The sequence below is a fragment of the Copadichromis virginalis genome, linkage group LG2, assembly GCF_057382275.1.
Source record: "Copadichromis virginalis isolate Kocher_CV1m ecotype Utaka linkage group LG2, C_Virginalis_male_GT1.1, whole genome shotgun sequence".
Taxonomy (NCBI): domain Eukaryota; kingdom Metazoa; phylum Chordata; class Actinopteri; order Cichliformes; family Cichlidae; genus Copadichromis; species Copadichromis virginalis.
Genome location: NC_140619.1, coordinates 24,545,950 through 24,566,910, shown reverse-complemented (window position 1 = coordinate 24,566,910; position 20,961 = coordinate 24,545,950). Strand labels below are relative to the sequence as shown.

The 20,961-nt window shown below is 41.0% G+C and overlaps 1 protein-coding gene across 1 annotated transcript; it reads right to left on the bottom strand.

Moving 5' to 3' along the window:
- Window positions 1-7,612: 7,612 nt before the first annotated feature.
- lonrf4 (LON peptidase N-terminal domain and ring finger 4) lies at window positions 7,613-20,831 on the bottom strand. Its single transcript, XM_085474743.1, has 12 exons — window positions 19,992-20,831; window positions 18,406-18,524; window positions 16,770-16,892; window positions 15,586-15,774; window positions 15,255-15,372; window positions 14,944-15,025; window positions 14,639-14,753; window positions 13,250-13,371; window positions 12,977-13,135; window positions 11,919-12,081; window positions 11,685-11,834; window positions 7,613-10,459 (listed from the first exon to the last, which is right to left on the bottom strand). The coding sequence occupies exons 1-12, from the start codon at window positions 20,287-20,289 to the stop codon at window positions 10,310-10,312; spliced, it is 1,788 nt and encodes a 595-aa protein (XP_085330869.1). The 5' UTR covers window positions 20,290-20,831; the 3' UTR covers window positions 7,613-10,309.
- Window positions 20,832-20,961: the final 130 nt, after the last annotated feature.

The window sequence follows — 20,961 nt, the reverse complement described above, 5'->3', positions numbered from 1 at the left end:
CATGTGCACATGTAGATATTAGTGGGCTCCCACTTGGTACTGATAAATATGGCTACACGTGTGCTTGGGTGTCTCCTCTTGAGAATTTCAGTAACTTTAGAATCATTTTTCATCTTTGTGCTCTTTGTGAATGTTGCCTTGTGTCTCTGTAATGATGCATTATGCATATTAGATGCAAAACGCACTGTGGAATATGAATCCAGGCACAAATGTGCACATGCAAGCGTCACAAACACATATGAAGAAGGAGCTCCTTTGTTCTTTCCCATCTTGGTGAGAAGTAGCTCTGCAGCACTTTACATCCCTTTGTGGGAGACTAAGAAAAAAAAGACAAACATCCCTCAGATCTTGCAAAGAGTATATTGTGGAAACACAAGCATCCCCAACATGGTAAAAGTCTTAATATCAAAAACAAAGGGTGCAGGATGCACCAATGATGAGCCTTGAATGATCTTTCACACTGCACTGCAGTTTTCTCTTTAAATTGTATGATCTTGTGAGCAAATGAAATAGAGCTTTAACGTGTTGCCAGTTTTTTTTAATCTGTCTTGGTTTCAACAGTGTGGCCCACACTGTTAAAACCAAGACAGACGCAGCCGTAGATCGTAGTGGTCCAGGCTACTGTCCCTCAGCATTAAGATGGATCATGTCTCATCTTTAAGGCATTACTACTTAGACTGATGACACTTTGGTTTTTAAAGCAGTCTTGGTGTCACATTGGACCTTTTTCTTTCATATTCTATTAAAGAAACTGCTTCTGTGTTCTTACACTATGTTTTGCCAGAAGCCTCAGAGATGATATAAGCAGCTGAATAAACAGACTAATAGAAGGATGCAGAGTTAGAGACACTAATATATTTGTATGAACACACTTTAAATATTGTGCCTGAATACACAGGATGTTTGCTTCCAGCAGTGATTTCTAATTAAGAAATACTCACTGAGAATATTATCAGTGTAACACAAACCATGGTTAACAGCTTTACCTCCATGGCAACTAAACATAAAATTCTCAGAAACTCCCTGCCTAACTGTCTGAGCAGTTAGCCATTGTTTCATGGTAACCTGTAGGTGCCAACTCTTTACTAAAACACTACTGTTTTTCCCCTTCATTTCCATTTCATCACATCTGACGTTTCACCTCGTTGTGCTGTTGCATATTGTCACAAGACTTGTTACGGGACTTACTGATAAGATAAGACCTGAAGGCTCAACAGTAAATACGTTCACATCGACTGAGGGCTTTGCCTTTTGCCATTCCTGTTTAGACGTTCCTTTATCTCCCAGAGACATCTCTCCTTTGCAACAAGCTTAACTTCCAAATTCTGCGGGGGTTGGGAATGCTTTCCTGTGATCACGTCATGGCGTCTTGTAGCTGGTTAAATTATGACCACGAGGTGATGGGATCAAATAGAATAATCAAATCGATCATGCGTGTATTTTTTGATAATATAAACCAATGTCTGTATCTGTTATATCAAAGTGGTTGCCAAATCACTTTTTCCCCCCACGGCTGTCTTTTCTAAGTCAGAAGTATAGCAACTTCTTTCTTCCTTTCCTCATCTTTATGGTGATCATTATCCCCTCCATTGTCTTGGACCTTGTTGTAGATATGATCTGTCACACTGTTTTTCATTATTCAGATGGTCGTTAGTCAAACGTTATCGCTCCCATAAGTCTCCTACCATCCTGACACTTCTTTAAGCAGAAATATCTGTCTTTTGCCTTCACTGAAAGCTAAGCCTTGTGATCCCAGTCTGACTTTTGTTCTGCTTCATAGTGCCTTTGGAACTTGTTTCTCAGAGGATTGTTTTTTAAATACGGTTTAAGTGCTGTTAATGCATGGGCTGTTATGGCGGAGACGCCGGAGGGAGAGGGTAGACCCAAAATGCAGAGTTAACGTGGCTTGGACATGAAAACTTTATTACACAGAACTCAATACTCAGTGATACTAAATATAACGAGAAAGCCGTGATTGGAATCCGGTGCTTGCAACTAAGAACAGATAAACAGGCAATGGGTCGTGGTTCCGGGAACAGAGACTGGAGAGCAATGAACCTAAGCTTCTCCTAATCCTACATTAGCAACCAGAACAACCAGAACACTGTCGAGCTTTCAGGACAGGAGAAAATATTGCTGTCTGGAACATGCAAGTCTGTCAGCAGATATCCTCATAGTAGGTGTCATATTTCACTTCTCTGAAGTCAAAATCCAAACAGATGAGATGGAGGATATGGATTCAAACGGTGAACGCTCCACATAAAGCTGAATCCATCAAAGATGAATAATAACTCCCTCATTTACCAGAATGTGAGATGCTACGTAAAGCTTTTAGCTCAGTTGTTAGCACTAGGTTAGCAGCAAAGAAGGACAGCTGAAAGCTGAATGTTAATTATAATGTAATGTAATATGAGAGCCGATATATGAATAAAAGGCAGCGGTGTAGCAGACTGGACTGCTTTAACTAAGCTGGAAAACTGGATAATTTAGCTTAAGTTTCCAATAGCTTAAAACCCAGTACTAATATTTAGCTGTCACCTGAGCACATATCAGAATTATGATTAAAAACCTCACACAAATGTTAAATAGAATAAAATATAAACAGAATGAAATAAATTTCACAAATAAATTTGGAACAGAAATTAAAGAAATTTGTGTTTGGTTGATTCTTTCTTTAAATGATGTCACATTTAAAGGGAAATACATTTATCAGTTGGGCAGCAGAGTTTAGTATGCGAGTTGTACCCATGAAAAACTTGCCAAATCTTCTCTCCCAATGCCAAACAGCTTGTTTTGCTATTGACTCTTGTTTGTTGTCATGTATTGGATTGAATCATTGAAGTCTGAAGAAACAATATACAGATATACTGGTAATTTAACAGTTTATTAATGTAACAAACTGGGGTCTCAGTAACATGTGGAAGAATCATACACATTCACAACAGCCAGGCATCTCCTCCTCATGCTGGTCACCACCTTGGTCACACACTGCCGGGCGATGGCATCCCATTCTTGAACCAGCGTTTGTCGCAAGACAGCCAGTGTGGTTATGTTGGTCACTCTGGAATGAACAGCACGACCAAGCTGATCTCACAAGTGTTCAGTGGGGTTTAGTTCAGGACTACAGGTAGGCCATTCTATCCTCTCAAGTCCCAAATTCTGGAAGTAGTGTCTGAGTTTTTTCCCCTCACTGTGGAGATATGGGATTGGTTGCAGAATCTCAGCTCAATATCTGCCAGCACTGAGATTGCCTCCAGTGATGACAAGTCTTGTTTTTCCAGTGAGAGCTATGCCATCCCACACCATCATACTGCCTCCAACAAAGGCTATTACCCTATCAGTACAGCAATCAGCATAGTGTTCTCCGCGTCTTCTCCACACTTTGACCCTACACTCATATTGCTGTAGGCAAAATCAGGACTACTTTATGAACATAAAGTTACCCCACACATTCAGATTCCAGTGTGCATGAAGCACAATCAGTTCTGATGATAAAGGAAGTCATGGCAGGCCTCTTGGCAGTCATATGAAACCAGAGATTCGCTGTGTGCAGTCAATCTGGATTGTCTGTGTAGAGAGCCGTCGGCCATATCATGCCGCAAACCTTGACTTAGAAATCTGTAGAAGACTACCTACGCTTTACATGTGCTGGTAGGGTAAGGAAACAGTCTTTTGCTGGTGTCATCTTCTTGAGATCCCCACTTCATAGCCTGTTTCTGATTTGCACCGTTATATGGAACTTGGCACTCCAACTTGGAGACTGTACTAGGCCTCACCCCAAATAAGTAGTGAAGTTGCTCTATGGCATGGGCACTATCCAGATCAATCAAACGTGTCATGCTTGGAGCAGACACCGACTGACCGCTGCAGCAGGGTCCATGCTCACAGGTGCAGCTAATCAAAATCCAATTGGGCACCTGATTATCAGCACCTGGTGTACCAGAAGCTCACAATAAGATTCAAGAACAGACTAAGCTGTTTGGCACTGGCAGAGAAGATCTGGCAAGTTTTTCATGGGTACAACTCACACACTAAACTCTGCTGTTCAACCCACAAATGTATTTTCCTTATAGATCTGACACCATTTAAGGGGACATAAAAGGGATTTCCAACTGTGTAAGATTTATTGCCAAGAAGCATTGTTGCAACAAAGAAATAATCGACCAAACACAAATGTCTTTACTGTACTATAATCAAGGTAGGGATATATCCAACTTCAATCTGTTTGAACTGAACACAGCCTTGAGTGCATGCCAGACTGAGATCATTGAAGTGGCTGAAACTTTGCATGTTCAGCACACACTTATTTAGTGACACTTGGATGTCCATCTATTACATTCCTTCAAAGTCCTCACAATAAACAATTTTGATATAGTGCACATGGCTGTTTTGTGTATTTTAGGTTAACCAGATAATGGAAGAAAATTTAAGCATGGAGTTTATAGCAACAACCTTCAATCAAATAGGAATATTATGTTTCTTATGAATCATTTTTAAATCCAATCGTCATTCTATTGTATATATTAATCGCCATCTGTGGGTGGACAGCAAAGAAAGAATTTCATTGCACAGAGAAATGCCTTTTTCTCTTGTGACACATGAATCTCGAATCTGTTCCTATATTATTCTTTAATCTAATCTATAATATAAAGTAATGAGGGTTTGAACAGTGTCTGGCTATACATCGAAAGTTTGTACAGGCAAGGTTCAACTCTTTACCCCTTGAAAGCTGACCAAGAGTCACCACTGCAGCTCTTTTCTCTGCGGTTTTTGTCATATTTCAGGCCTGCTTATTAAATAAAATGACTGGATGTGCATCAGTTAGCGAGGGTGGTCTGTGCCTCTTTAAACTATTCTAATGGTCATCAAAAAAGAGGTTTATTGATATATACTTGGGTGTCAAAATTAATATTTAAATGTTAGTGGCCAGTTCATCAAATGCATTCTTTAAAGAGTCCACACAGCAGAGTAGTCAAGCTGGGCTGAACTTCCTCTGACATGCTCATGCTGGTATAGTAAAAACACAGTGTAGCCCAGCTTCCCAGTAGCTTCCACAAAAACAGTCATTAACCTTATCTTGGAGCAAGCAGCTGGCCTTTGACCCTCAAATACAATTCTGAACATCTATTCACATAATGCCGGTGGAAACTCAACCACGGACACATTCATATTCCTACTAATTCCTAGAACAACCTCTTGTTATTATATTCAGCTCTCCCTTTTCTTTGTTCTCGTACACCAGCAACGCGCCGTGCATGCAGACCATACAAAAGCAGCCCCACAGCCAGGTGTGTGACTCTGTGGGCATTAGCTCTACAAATCAGTGAGCCAGTTCCATGACATCACATCTCCTGTGGTGCCCCAACCATTTCCTGTTTCTCCTGTCCTTCATCTGCCAGCAGGTGATCCCAATCTGCTTCATTTGGATTGTATTTTTTTTCCCTGTGCAGTATGTAAAGAACACGTAACAATAAAACCAACTCAATCTGAGCCAGTGTTTCCTTAGAGATGTAGTGGCACCGAGGGGTACCTAATCCATCTTTATTTTTTTGACATGTTAGCATCCACACATACAACATCCAAAGTCAAATTCTCTCGTTCTTATCACAAATCACAAGTTTAGGCCTTGACTCATAAGGTGTCGTAGAAAGCAGAGTGTGGCTGGTTAACCTTATGACGTGATGCTCCTTTCCAGGCTGTCTCTCGCTTGTTCTTTTATTTTTTAAATCTTGTGTTTCTCTCCACCAAAGTATTTAATATGTGCCTTGGGGGAGGGTGGTAGCCAATATGTTTACCTTGGCTCTCGCAGCCACTGACACACAACAGCGTACTCATGGGTTTGTCATCGTGTAGACACTCAAGAGGATTATACAAAGACAGAAACAAGCTAGGTTTATCAGCTTCAGCCCGACAAGAGAGCATGAGTACACACACACACACACTAAAAAACTAACCTTACAGCAAGAAAACACAAACACACACAAATTTGAGCTCTTTTTCCTCTATCTCCCACTCCCCTTCAAGCTGCTTCAATTCACTGCACTTATATCTGAAGGAATTAGCTCCCTGCGTGTTGTCTTTCATGCTGTGTAAGGTACACAAAAATGCTTTTCTCTTCAAAGAGAAAGTTTCTTTACTTCCTAATTGATAATCCTGCTCTTGACATGTTGGTTTTCCAGGCTGGGTTTTGTTCCCAGGACAACAAAAGCATGCATGCGTTCTCTGATGCTCTTTTTCTGCTCTTGTTCCATATTGTCTGGCTATGTCTATTTTAGTAGAAGCCCCTGCGGGTTGTTCCACAATCATGGGGGATAATTATTAAGTAATCGTGCGCATACAAACTTGTTTGTATCAATATTGTTTCTCGGGGCCTTAACTTTACCTCTATCTGTCGCCTTGCACCGAGACCCTTACCTAACAGAAAATTCCAACTTTTATATATTATAATTTAACCAAAATATCCAGGGGATTCTCTTTTCCCCGTCAAGAAATGTTGGTTCTCTTAACAGCAGAAATACTAGCACGCACAGAGTCACAGCGAGTTCTCCCCTTTGCGATAACTCCTACAAAACGCCTGTCATCCTTACTCAGTCATACACAAGCGGGGAGTCAGCGCAAGCCGATGGATCAATTTAGTAGAGAAAAGCTGTGGCATTCTTCAAATGTAATGGGCTTTGATGTCGACGCTGAGCTGCATTACAGAACCTCACTGAAGCCAGTGAAACCTCTTTTTATCTGTCTGTTTCCTATGCAGAGGACGTCGGCAGGAAATATACCTCACTTCTGCTGCACAGATGCTTTTTTCCCCCTTATTATTGTTCAAAGACATCTACATTCATCTTCTTGTATTAACGCCTCTGTATTGGAGAATCTCACGCTGACCCTATTTTCGTGGACGTGATCAGTTTGGGACTGAGATTATAATGAGAAAAATAAAATATAATAACAGTCTTGTGAAGCCTTCCTCGTTTATGAAGTGCCATGCCTTAGTCTTTAGCGGGTATAGACTGCCCCCTGGTGGAACCTTGATTCATTACGTATATGTAGGCTATTGCAGGTTTAGAGTTTATGTAAAACAACAACAACAAAAACATGTATTAACATATTTTTGATTGTGCTGCTGCAGTCACTTCCTCCAATTTAACACATAAGGTCTGGGTTGGATTAAAAATAACCAACTTTGAATTATGCACCATTAATAAAAGAAATGCCTGAAGGTTGTGAGTCATCATAACCCCTGCAATTTCTTTAGAGCTGGTGTAGTTAATCTAGAAATAGCTTCCAATTGGATATTCACAGGGAATACCCATTCAACCTCTTCTAATTTAAATTTCTATCCACAAGAGGAAATCATGGACTCCTTTCTCACTGCCGCAGCTGCAGCACTTCACAGTTCTCTCAGTAATTATAACAGTTTCCCTGCCAAAGTGTGTTATTATCAGTATGTGAGGCATGTTTCGCTCCCATCAATTCTTCCTATGTGTCGGTTTCTGTCATGCTGTGAATTGTAATAGACCCTGGCTCTCCCATTTGGCGTGAAATGTAGCCAGAAAAACTGGCAGCGTGACATTCAAATCACTCAGACACAAAATTAAAGGAAGATCACGCAGAATGTGAGAATTTTTTTTATTTATAACAACATTTAAAAAGTTCAATCTGGGAGGGAGGGGGTGGGGTGGGCAAGCAGGTAAGAAATATTCAGATCAAGATCATTCGCTGCTCTTGGCTTGAAGGGTGGGGGGATTTAAAAGCAAATCCGTCATCTGGCGCACATTGTTCTCGCTTTCGGCAGATTTGCATGCACCCATTGCTGACAGAGTGGTACTAAAACAGGCATGTCTTCAGTTCACACGCAGCCCACAGACCACTGACCGTCCAACCACAGCGGCCAACGTTTCCTGTAAGATCTGCAGCACATAGCAGGAACAAGTCGCCATGGTGCTTTTCACAGCCTTTTTATTTTTTCCTGAGCAGACAACTGTGCGGCTCATTCTCATGGGCAATCGCTGCCAAGAACAGGTCGCTGATTATGCCTCGTGTTCAGCATCGGAGACGGTGTGGATTCAGTGAAAACTGGTTTAACTGTGCTCGTGGGCATTTTTTTGACAGTCCGGTAGCACCGATGTCAATGAACAGCTGCCAGGGTGTAAAGGGGGGGGGCATGCATTAGCAGACGTTTGAACCTACACAATGAATGGACACCAGCTAAACACTAAGATGACAAAGAGTTAGACTGGGATGAGTTGTTCTGTAAAAAAAACAAAAGCATTGTGAATTGTAATCTCACAGCGGCGCAGGGTAAACTAACGTGACATAGCTGACTATGATCGACACAGATCATTATTCTATTCATGGAAATCTCTTCAAACAATAACACTGACAAACGGAAACATGCAAGAGGTGTGAGGGACTGTAGGTGAGCATCAGAAAACAAAGCCCCACCAAAATGATTTTACTGTGCAAAAGTATTTGTCTTAGAAATTGAGTCAGAGAGGTGAAAAAAATCGCCTCTGTGGACATGGAATTAAATCCCTTTTCTGATTTGAGTTAGCTTTATTGTCTGGAAGCAGGAAACTGACTTTCGTGTTTTATTTTTGTAGCACATTCATTGTCATCTCTGATTCTACCCTCATCTTCAGATTACCTCAAATCTCTCAACCGTGCATGTGAAATTTTTCTTTTGAGCGTAAGCTATATCTAAGCGGTCTCTGTAGCGGGGTGTTGACTCGCTGTCATACAAACTGTATCTGTTAAGTGTGTTGCTGGTCTAATTCTTATTATTTAAAGTGATATGTTGGCCAAGAAATGTTAAAAAAAAAAAAAAAAAGTTTGCTGCCCACCATACAAAAGGCATAAAAGGAATCAAGGCTAGCTTCAGCATCCATGATATAGACAGACATAAACACAGTGACAAGTTGGCCAGCTATTTATATAAAGCAATTAATATAGAAATATCAATGGCACATGTATCAATTTTTCTTTTTTAAAATCACCCAGTTAAGCCTATAGTGTTTAGTAAATTAGTTCTATGTTACTTTACAGCTTCAACATTCCACGGAATGTAGCACTATATCCACAAAAGATCACCCAGTTCATCATCAACACCATGTAAAAACTAAGACTTGCAGGTCTCCTGGTGGGTCAGCCCAGGCACTCAAAGGCACCACGACTTTGGTGGTAGATGGGCCAGAGTTAGGTGTCACCACCTACACAGACTCAAACTTTACAGTAACTGTTATCAGTGCAGACAACACACCATATCTACTTTTGAAAAAAAAAAAAGAAAAGAAAAGAAAAAAGAAAGAAGTGGAAAAAAATGGCTTGTGTCAAGAGTGACTTGTTATTTTACACCTGACACACGTACATGCAGTGCTGTGCTGCTACTTGACCATCAGCATGCATAATCGCAGGTTTGTAGCATAATGCAAACCTGCTGCTATCTCAATGCCATCATTTCACTAAAAAAGAAAAAAAAAAACAGCAGCTTTTACTCTTTAAAAAGTGATACTCAAGTTGCTGCCATGTGATAGTATAAATTACTGGATTATTTGCCAGTGCTAAATAGGGATCTTAGAATATTCTTTAATAGTACAAACTTAGTCATAGTCAATAGCGTAGATGCAGTTAACATGCAGGCATTACAAATAGTGTTGTGCAGCACAAGACAATCACTGTGAATTTTCCCCAAAAAATATTTTGGCACATGAACTTTCACCCTCTGGAGGTTCATAGTCTTGCAAAAATATCTCTACAAATTAAGTGCCGATTGCTGTTTATGCTTATTTCAGCTCTCTTCCTTCTGAATGCAACAAGTGCAGCTGAAGTAGATCATATATGCACGTTTAACAGTTGGGCTGATGCTATTGCATGATTTTCTAAATGTAACAACTGGAGTAAAACAGTGACACCCAGTGTTAGTTTTCTGCAATGTTATCGATTTCCCCACAATTCATGATCAATCTTTGGTCAACCCTGTAGTTCTCACTGGTACAGCATGTACAGTGTGTGTGCGCAGAAGAATATTCTGGTGTAAGAAATACATAAAGCACTCAAAAGAGCAAAAACCTGACTCTGACCAACTGGATTGTGTGATAAAAATCACAAGCTTTTAGCTAGCAGCCAGGTGATCTGGCTTTCAGTTGTGACTCGAGCACAGTCCATAGAAACGATACAGGATAGTTACAAACCCAACCCTGAAACTCAAAATGTGTTGTGTGCGCATTTGTTTGATTTCACTTCTTTTTTAAATGTGCTGTGCATAATATTGGTGTCAGTTAGCCGTGGTGTCAGTACCACTGTGCTGGAGGGTTTAGCTCTGAGAGAAGTACTCAAGGACAAGGCGGAGGTGTCCCAGGCGATCTTTGAGAGAGTTCAGGGACAGGACGGTGGTCTGATAGGCGGGGTCCAGCTGGAGGACAGACAGCAGCCACCAGCACCATCCTGGACCATTAGGCGAAGCCTAAAAGAGAAAGTTTAGCCTCTGTAATCATGAAAATACATTAAGTGCCAAACCAGTCCAATAACCCTGTGATGGTAATGAAAACTTAAATTCTCTCAACCAACCGACAATCGTCAATCCAATAATTGAGGATGGGCGATACATTCGCGCCTGTGCAGACTTTTTGACAGGCGCAGCAATGTAATCAGGCACAGACGGATTTGCGCGTCTACAACTCAGAAGTCCAAACATGAACGAACTAATTTCCCCAAAAAATTAGGGCTGTCGGCGTTAATGCGGTCATCACAATTAACTCATTTGGAGCGCAGAATGAACAAACTTTGGACAAACTGCCCGAAATCCAGACATTTCAGGGATTTTGAGTCAGTCTGTGCTCCAGATGGGTTAATTGTTAATCATGTTAGTCGTGATGACGGCGCGTTAACGCTGACAGCCCATTTGGGACGAAAAAGGGTAAACCTAAGGATGTAACCAAAGCGGTGTGTGACTTGTGCAGACGTATAGTACGAGCAAAGTACTCAAACACGACTTGTACGTGTCCGCCATCCGGCTGAGTATGCTAGGCTAGGCTATCACCAGCTTCTGCAGCTCCATCAACAAGCATTTGGGCGCACTCTGAGGAGGGTGCATTTGCTCGCAGATGAAACAAGGTGCTGTTAAAACAACGCTATTACTTTTTTTTTCTGTTGACTTTTCTATTAGCTGCATCATTATTAGCAAACGTACCCACTGGCAAATAAATGAATAAATCGCCCTTGTAAAAACGATCGATATATTCGTCCAATCGCCCAAACCTAAGTGTAACTGAATAATACTCTGGATAATTCTCTGTTCCACTACCACAAAATCATTTAAAGAGACTGAAAGATAAAAGAAAAGCCATTCTTTAAAGAAACACTACTCAAAACCAACATCTGAATATAAAATTTGGACGTAGCTGCAATTACATAATCTCACTGGTCAATGACGTGCTGAGGCAAAACCTCAGTGTTTTTGCTATTGCTATTATAACTTAAACATTACTATTACATACTAATACGACGCATGAAAACATCGATCAGAATACTTAAGAAAAAAAATTAATCTTTTAGATTTTTTTTGCACTCATGATAACACTGGTCACTATTTGACATTTAAAAGGGTAAAAGCAGTGGCTACTGAGCAGAGTGAGGGAAATGAGTTTTACAAAGGTTATCAGAGCAAACGTCACACTTAAAGCACAAACCTGAATGTTGTCCTCCTTATCCGGCATAGCACCATACTGTCTGTTGATCTGTTCGCGGATGCGGCTGCCGAGTCGCTGGTACCAGTCCTGGGCCTGCTGGTACACGCTGTCGTGCAGACGCTGCAGAAGCTCCAACTCACTGCCATCAACCTAAGAGGACGCAACGATATTAACAATCACAAAGAGAGAGACAGAGAGAGAAATGCTGCTGTTTGTAATCTCAGAAACCCTCACCTTGATGTCCTCTAGGTACTCTATATCAGCGGTGTGGTAACCATCCCTTTGGCCTCTTTTCAGTACCTTGAATCTGCTCCCACCAATTGTTTCCACATAAGAACGTCCATCAGGCAAGAGCTCCAGATCGAGAATCTCCAGCATACAGCCATAGTCTGCGAATCTGACGCACAAGAGATAAAAAGCAGTCTTTAGGTTCAACATATTAAAATACATCTTAATGCAATAATTAGAAAATTATGCAGGAAGAATATGAGGGGGTTGGAGTAAAGCTTATTTTGCGATAGTAATGAATATAAACTAGTTTTGTTCTGTGCGTTTTCAAGGCATTATTAGCTTGAAGGAACACAAGAACGTAACTGGAAACCATGTCAACCTGTGACACAAAGATGAGGATAACTTAAAAATGATTAAGGTCATCAAAGTCCCACCATGACTGCTGTCTCCCTACAAGAACATGGTATACCCAGCACAGACTGTATATATACACATATCAGATGGATGAGATTAGTTAGATTAGATTAGTTTCTGGACCACATTTTAGAGCCTCAACATTAGTGTCTATGGTCTCTGGATACTGACTTGCTTTTTGGGGCCAAGAGTCCAGTGGCCACTCAAGGAACTACAGTTTTTTTTTTTTCCAGTCTGTGCTGGCTTTATTTTTCAGCCCTGGAGGTTGTAGTGTGATCTTTAAAGGCACGCTATTCAGAAGCAGATGAAAATGCACAGCAGATCTCATGGCAAACCTGTGACCATGTTGTTATTTTCCCATCCCCTCAGGGTCACAGATCAGTGATTTAAACTTTGCCCCTGCGCTGTCTACTTGCGGTGCCCTGCTGACATTCCCATCAGGTTCCACCTAGCCTGTTGTGAGCTTCACAGTCGGGAAAATGTCAAACCCAAAATCTCTCTACACACACAGACAGCCTAGAGAAAGTTATTTTAAATTTCTATACACATGCAATCATATAGGCCACTGTTCTCATCCCAACATCATCATCATAATTTGATGTACAGTATGCTACGTGTGGAAATAGGTAGAAGATTCTGTTGCATACCCTCTGCCATGCTCGTAGCTGCACATGCCAAACTTCTTGGTGCCGGTTTCCATGCAGCGGCGCATCATCAGCCGATAGCGAGGCTCAAACACATGCAGTGGACAGGGCACTCCAGGGTAGGCCACGGTGCAGATAAATATAGGGATGTCCTTAGTGAGACTAGAAGAAAGAGAAAAGACCACAACTGTAAGGACAACGGGCTATTTTGTGACAAAACAATCTATTAAAGTCGCGACAATAATTAGGTGTAGACTGTGTCGGTGAAGCGCCTACTTTGACAGTTCAGCCATCTCAGCATCGTGGACCTGTTTCCTCTCAGCCAACTGGGGGGCAAAAAGTCGGGTCATGATGTCCTGGAGCAGAACTGTGGGGTTGTACTTCCTGTTTCTGAAGTACTGGAAATGAGAAGAAAGAAAAGATACTACAGTACTGCAAAAAAAAAACAAAAAAAAAACCCTGCAACCATTAAACAAAATTATACTTTGCACTGTTGTGCTCCATCATTAATGTGAGTGTCAGGGTGCTCATAGATATACATTTGTCTGTGACTGATTTGTCTGTGTTTGATTACGGATACTCCAGTGGCAGTAGTCCAGCAATGGAAGCATGAAATGCAGTGGTGCAAGTATGCATATAATATGCAAATACGCAAATTAGCAGCACAAGTAATTTCTACTGAAGCCACCCTTAAAATATTGATTTTTTTTTTAAATATAGTACATTTTTAAAGTCTTGTCTCAGCTGTATATACAGCTACTGTCGAAAAATATAACTGTGCTGATATAACTGTGTGATTACTTCATTTTGGCTATTTTACATGTCCTATAGGTATCATCCCATCATCCCATTTACTAAAATCAACTTGAATCCGTGCTGGATGTCTTCAGTTTCAGTGTTATTCCTCTGTAGTCCCGCATATAGCGACTGATATGAGTGTTGTTCAAAAATTCCCTGAAGTTTTTCATCTTGGGATAACAGACCAGCTGCGCCATATCCTCTAAGTGTCTTATTCTTATGGTCTGTTAGTATTTTTTATGCTAAAACGTTCCTTTTTTTCTTCAGCCACAGTTAGCTTTATTAGGTTAAAATATATTCAGCAAAGCTGCTATTTATTTCAGCCCACTTTTAAAGCATGATCACCCCTGTGGAAAAACTTTGGAAAGTGTGCCTTTTCTTCCTTCCTCTTCAGATACTATTGTTTCAGTGTCTTCAGCCAGACCTTCTCTTTCCTTTGTTTGAATGGTACAGATTTAAATGTGTTTCCTTATAAACAGTGAAATGGGGATAAAAGAGTGTGATAGCATGTTGTATGTTGCAGATTGCAGGTAGCAAGCCAGAGCCCACTGGTTTAAAATGATTCAGATTGACTGACACACAGACAGTATTAAGAATTAAATTGGCCAACATAAATCCAACATTGATTTTGAGTGTGCTTAGTAACATTTCTATTAGAAAATGAGGCCCAGTATCTTTGCACACATTGTCACAAAAGTAGAGCATTGAAAAGATTCATGTCAGAGTGCCTGAGCTAAATCTGGCGCCTGAAGACCGCAATGTGGTAGCATTAACAAAGCTTATATAATAAAAAAAAGTACTTTTTTATTTAAAGTGGAGCTGTTTGGCCTTCTTCCCATTGGGTTTAAATGCACTCAGTCTAGTTACCTCTTGCAGCGGCTGTTTGCAGAGTGGACAGCGGAGGTTGTGGTCTAGGCTCCTCTCGATGCAGTTTTTGCAGAATGTGTGCCCACAAGGAGTTGTGACTGGCTCAAAAAATAACCTTTAGAGGACAGACATAACACATTAGGCTGTTTATGCTATGTATGATTTAGCTGTTAAATCTGGTGAGTGCTGGCATGTGTGCTAAACACTAACCAGACAAAGCAAGGAAAGCGAGACCAGCCAGATATATGACCCCGTTACAAACAGCGGTGCATTATTGATTGCAGCGAGCAGTCCAACACACTCACCTAATGCAGAGAGGGCACTCAAAGTCTGACACGGTGAGAATAACCATGCCGTTCTCTCTCTCGTGATAACTTTCACCTAAGACTGAAAGAGAAAAGACACAAAAACAGATTCCCTTGAAACGTTTGCAGTGAGTTTGACCTTTCGGAAAACAAGTCCCGATCATCGTGTAGTTTCAAACCATCTGCTGGGTGGCGGGGGTGGAGAAAGCTGTTTGCAGTTGCAAAAGACAAAAATGACTCCTACTGGGTACGCCGATGTTAAAGATGAGAGTCAAATCATAATGAATGCGAGCACCGATATATTGACTTACACTTGCCGTGCAAGTCTTCTTTCCTCGTCATCATCTCTTCATCCTCATCAGCAGCGGGGAGGAAGGAAACCGCTTGGCAGAGGCTGAGGCAGCATTCAGTACCCGTGTCATGCTTCACCTTGGAGAAAGCAGATATTAGGTTTTATCTGTTAAGATTTATTTTTAAGTGCATAAGCTTCCCCACACTCACCTCATGGGAGGACCTTAAAACAGAGGAAATTCCAGGACTACGGCCATCTATTTGCAAATTCTGACACGCCTCATGTTTTTTTTTTTTCCTGTTTTTCTTAATCTTTAAAACTCATTTTCTAACTACATATGAAATGTTTACCTGATGTGTTTCTCTCCTCCCTTTTCCTTCTCCCTTATCTCCATGAGGATGTTTGAAGCCTTCAGCATGAACCGGCCCCTGCGAGCTGCCGAGGGTTGTGATGGGACAGGGCTCTTTTAGGTACTCGGACACTGCCTGCAAAATGCAGGGCATCTCCTCTGGCACTTCCACTCCCTCTGCCTCCAGGATCTGCCATTGTAAGAATAAAATCAATATAAAAAGAAAATGTGCCATGATACCTCACTGTCATCACAGTGAAGTTAGTTCAGTCTTCTTGCACTAAAACCTAAGTGAAGTAATGCAAATAAAGCTAAAATGGGGGTGTGAACATTAATTTTAAGTATTAATTTTAATATTTTATGGTAGGTACACTAGAATAAAGGGGTAAAAAGGCTTTTTTTCAAAGAAATAATAACTCTTTAAGTAAATTTAAGTACTTCACCTGCACCATAATACAGCCCGTACAAGTGCCATATTCCTTACATTTCACAAAGTTTCTATGAAATGATGCCCAGCTTAACATGTATTTACAATATAATTATTTCTTTTTTTCTTGTAAAAAAATGACTACAAATTTATTCTATCGTGCATAACTTTAAGTATTTGTAGGTAAATACAACCATATTGTAATTTCAAATAAAAAATATTAAAGTTTCATTTAATTACAAGGGAATTATGCCTGTAATCATGGGTTATATTATACAGTGATATCATGTATATTTATATTTATTTATTTATCTATTCATTCATTCATTCAGTTGTTTGATTTAAACACACACACACACAGAGAGAAACAAACTAAATCTAAACTGATTTGGAAGTTCAAACTTTAAAATTAGCTCTCTAATAACTGATTGCATCTGTTATTAGAGGTATGTTTGCCTTCTGAACATATGACCCATGGTGTGACCTATAATTAAAAAAAAAATCATACATTCACACATATCAAAAATTCAGGTCAGATCCTAAAACATCTCTTAAGATCACCTGTTCTTTAAATGATTTGCGCAACTCTGCGCAGAATGCTATTGCAGGTGCTGCTTTAACCTTCTATGACTCCAGCCTTTCATTTAGCAGTGTCTATGTCTGTGCTACATCCTGTTATACATAAGGAATCGCATGTGCTCTTCAACTTGAATTACATTACATTTCTCACTGATGAGTTCTTGGGAGGTTTAACAGACCTTCTTAATCTGGCTCTTTGCGGGAACAAAATCAGCTTGAAGTTTTAGGCAACGGTGGAAATGGATGAGGGCTTCTTTCTGCTGACCCATTTCCAACAGTACATTCCCTTTATGAAAGGAGCCCTGCACAAACAGAATGATGCAATCAGCACATTGGTGTCTGTTTAAGCAAAGACCTCCAGAGCATTTAAACAAAAACTCTACATGAAGCATGTTGCAGAATTACAGATTTTTTTTTCTGCACTAGAGGCAGAGTCAGTCAAACTGTAAAATGATGGTGTTACGGAACATTTCCTGTAAAATAACATCTCTGGATATTCAGTTCAATTCAGTTTTAACTATATAAATATAACTATCACAATGACAAGGTGCTTTCTATTGTAAGGTAACGACCCTAATATTAGAAAGAAACGCCAGCAATAAGACAAGCACCAGCTTAGGCCTATTACAGTTTAACTAAGGGAGCGTTCAGGGTCAGCTGATCCAGCCCTAACTATATGCTTTATCAAAAAGGAAAGTTCTATGCCTAATGTGAAAAGCAGAGACCATGTATGTCTCTCAAATCCAAACTGGGAGCTGGTTCTACAGAAGATGGGTCTAAAAGCTGAAGGCTCTGCCTCCCAGTAATCCTAGGAAGTACAAGAAAGCCAGCAGTCTGAGAGCAAAGAGCTCTAATGGGTTGATATGGTACTAGGAGGTCGTTAAGATAAGATGGGACCTAATTATTCAACGTTTTGTAAGTGAGGAGAAGGATTTAATTAATTATATTTAATTATGAATTAACATTGATGCAATGAAAAGAACCTAATATGGGAGAAATATGCTCTCTTTCTAGTCCCCGTCAGTACTCAGAATTTTGAATCAACTGAAAACTTTTCAGGGAATTTTTAGAACAACCTGATACTAATAATGAATAGTGCAGCCTAGAAGTAATAAATGCATGAACTAGTTTTTCAGCAGAGGTGAGATAGGATGTTTCTAATTTTAGAGATATCGTGCAAATGAATGAAGACAGTCCTTGTTTAGTATGTGTGCTGAAGGACATATCCTGGTCATAAACAATTCCAAGGTTCCTCATGGTGCTACTAAAGGCCAAAGGTGATGCCACCCAGAGTAAGCATCTTGTTAGAAACCATGTTCCTAGGATTTCTAGGGCCGAGTACAATAACCTCCGCTTTGTCTAAATTTAGATATAAAAACAGAAACAATGCAATAATGGACTCTGTACAGTATGTTTTTCTGCATTAGCAGTGAGTCACCCACTGGCATGGAGTGATTAAATGACATTATGACATAAGTAGCTGTTTGCATAACATTGTGAATGACATAACATCAATAAAAGCAGGGGAATTGCTTCAAATGTATCAGGTCGACATGGTAAGGCAAATTATGAAATGAGGTAACACCTTCTTCCTGCAGTTACGGTTGTGCCGTAGCATGCATGTTACAAAACCAAGCCGACAGTGGGAGGGTGTGCAGGTTCAGATTCGGCTTTCCCACACCAGAGTGCAGTGAAATGCTATAAATGTGGCACTGTTAATGTTCCCTACAACAGATCAGCTTTTGTTGTCCGGACAAAAGAACCACACAGACAGCAAAGGCACACTGCGTCTGGCTGGCTCCGCTCCGTTCTCACCTCCGTCCAGCTGGGGCGAAGGCAGCAGAGGTAGTCGATGTCCGTCAGAGCGTCGGAGAAACGCCTCAGGCCCAAGTTCGCTTCGGCCCTGAACACCTTCAAACTCTGGTCGTCTGGGACTAGAGGAAGTGAGAAAAGGTGAGATAGGTGAGGGATGATGGTGTGTGGAGCTTTTGAGGAGAAGTGGCCAAAATTAAAACAATCCAAACATTCAAATGAGGAAACACGCATCAGGTAGTAACAGGCCCACATAACAAGTAATTCTGCTTTCTGGAGCATGGAGGAAATCGATCCAAGAACTTATGATGCGCCGCCTTAAGGAAATAATTGCTTTTGGCACCACTACTGACCATATAAAACAAAAAATGCAATTAAATGCCACTCCTCAATCACTGACATAACACACACATGGGCACGCTATATAAAGATAATTAATATTTGATCGAGCCCCTCCACCCCCCTGGCGCCGACAGCATCTGCACCTTCTGCTTCACATATGTGCACAGTCATCTCCTATTCCAGTCCATTCAAGACTTTCTAGCTTCAGCTGACACACTAGTGTGCATTCTAGGTTCCTGGTGACATTGTTACCTAAAGCTGCTTGACTAGTCATTACAAAAGAACCTGCAAGGTTATGCACATAAGCATTTGCAAACACAAAGTCAGTTCTTGGTAATGATCCTCTGAAACAACAAGTGAAAGTGAACAGGTGCCATGAGAAATCATCAAAAGAAAAGACAAAGAAGAAGAAGGGGAAAAAACTAGTTCACAAATCTGCAGGGAGCTCGTTACACAAGAGCCCGCAATGCTGGAGCAAGGTAGGTAGAAGTATTTAACTGGATTGGCAGAGGAGGCGAACATGAAGGTTAATTCAACTGATTCCCCATAGCACAAACACTCTCATGATCCCCTGGGCGCCTGCTGACTTGATCGACACATCTAAGGCAGGAGCAGACCCTTTTACTTCCTTGTGGCTGCATGAACCAAAAAAGAAAATAAAAAGAAAAAAAATCAACCGCACATGCAAAAGACGCCGAAGGTAAGCAGTTGCACAGATAACAGCTTGCAAGGCTGCAGTTGTTTAGTTTTTAAAATATTACAAAACATCTTTAAATTCCCCTCCTCCTGCAGAGGTGCATAAAAGAAGCACACACACCGACCGAGTCTGTGCCAGATACGTTTATCCAATCGACATCTCACCTTATGTCATAATGCTTAACTGCGTAATACAGCTAAATGAGACAGATGTTTCTTCCACTGCATCTTGCTTATTCAGCACAAATCACAAATTACTTTGTTGTTTCAATCAAATGGTTTAATATGTTTGATCATTTTGCATTCTCTATTAACCTTCTTAATAACCCGGGTACTTGGCTTTTAGGGGGGCTGCACCATCACTGGACACCAGCAAAGAGTATGTGCAGTGCGTAAAAGTGGAAGAAAAGGAGGAAAAAAGTAATTTGATTCCACGGAAAATAATAATAGTATTTATAAATCAAACAAACACTTAAAAAGAAAGAAAGAAAACACACACGCACACTTATGTGTGCCTGCACTTGTCAAGACCTCTCACGTGTGTCACTTACCTAAGTTCAGCCCCTCGTTCGCTAAGCGTAACGCTTCCGCGAACTCGGTGGCTTTGAGTTTCTCCTGAATTTGGCACTTCATCCCCTTCTCTTCGGGCCAGCACTTTTCCACGACGCCGATGAGCAAGACGTTGTTCCTCGTGTTTTTCACCTCCTTTTGTTTTAGCCTCTCTTTGCACAGCGGACATTTGGAAGGCAGGTAGCCCCCGACGCACCTCCGGCAGAACGTGTGGCCGCACGACACGGTCACCGGCTCGCACATCAGACAGAGGCAAAGGGGGCACTCCAGCATTTCCATTGTATTTTTTTTTTTTTTACTGGTTATGTCACTAGTACAGTGTCCCACGGGAAGAACTGTCGCTTTGTTCGTCAAAGCACTGCAGATAGACGGTTTGGCGGTATTGTTACTGCAAGGACCCTTTAAATTACATGCTGGCAGCTGGCGATGCACTAATAATAGTGTCACACATCTGCCTAAAGCACACCGCTTTCCGTCCGGCTGCAAAACTGAGTCCTCATACGCTCACCTGGCAAATTTTCTTTTCGTGTTCAAAACATTCAGTGACATTGTTCGTTTTCAGCCCTAACTTAGTCTTTGTATTGGGACAAATGCCATGTTCCCTTTTCAAAAAAGACTCTCGGCTCCCAGTCCAATGCGCCGGTTTCCTCGACGCTCCAAAAATCCAAACACGCCGCACGATCGAGGTCGGTAAATCCGCACATTAATGTTATTTCTCTTTAGTAATCCGAGTCCGCTATTAACCCCTGTAGCCTACTTCTCCGCGGCCACGAAGCTAGGTGACTGTGTAACACCATTGCGTTACATAAATAAAGATCACGTGACGCAGCAGCGAGCAACCCGATTGGGTGAAGTGAATGGCTTTCCACCCTGTTGTGAAACCCAACGATGCCGAGTTTCATAACATAATTCCTTCGACTACGCTTCCTATTATTTTCATCTGTACATTTA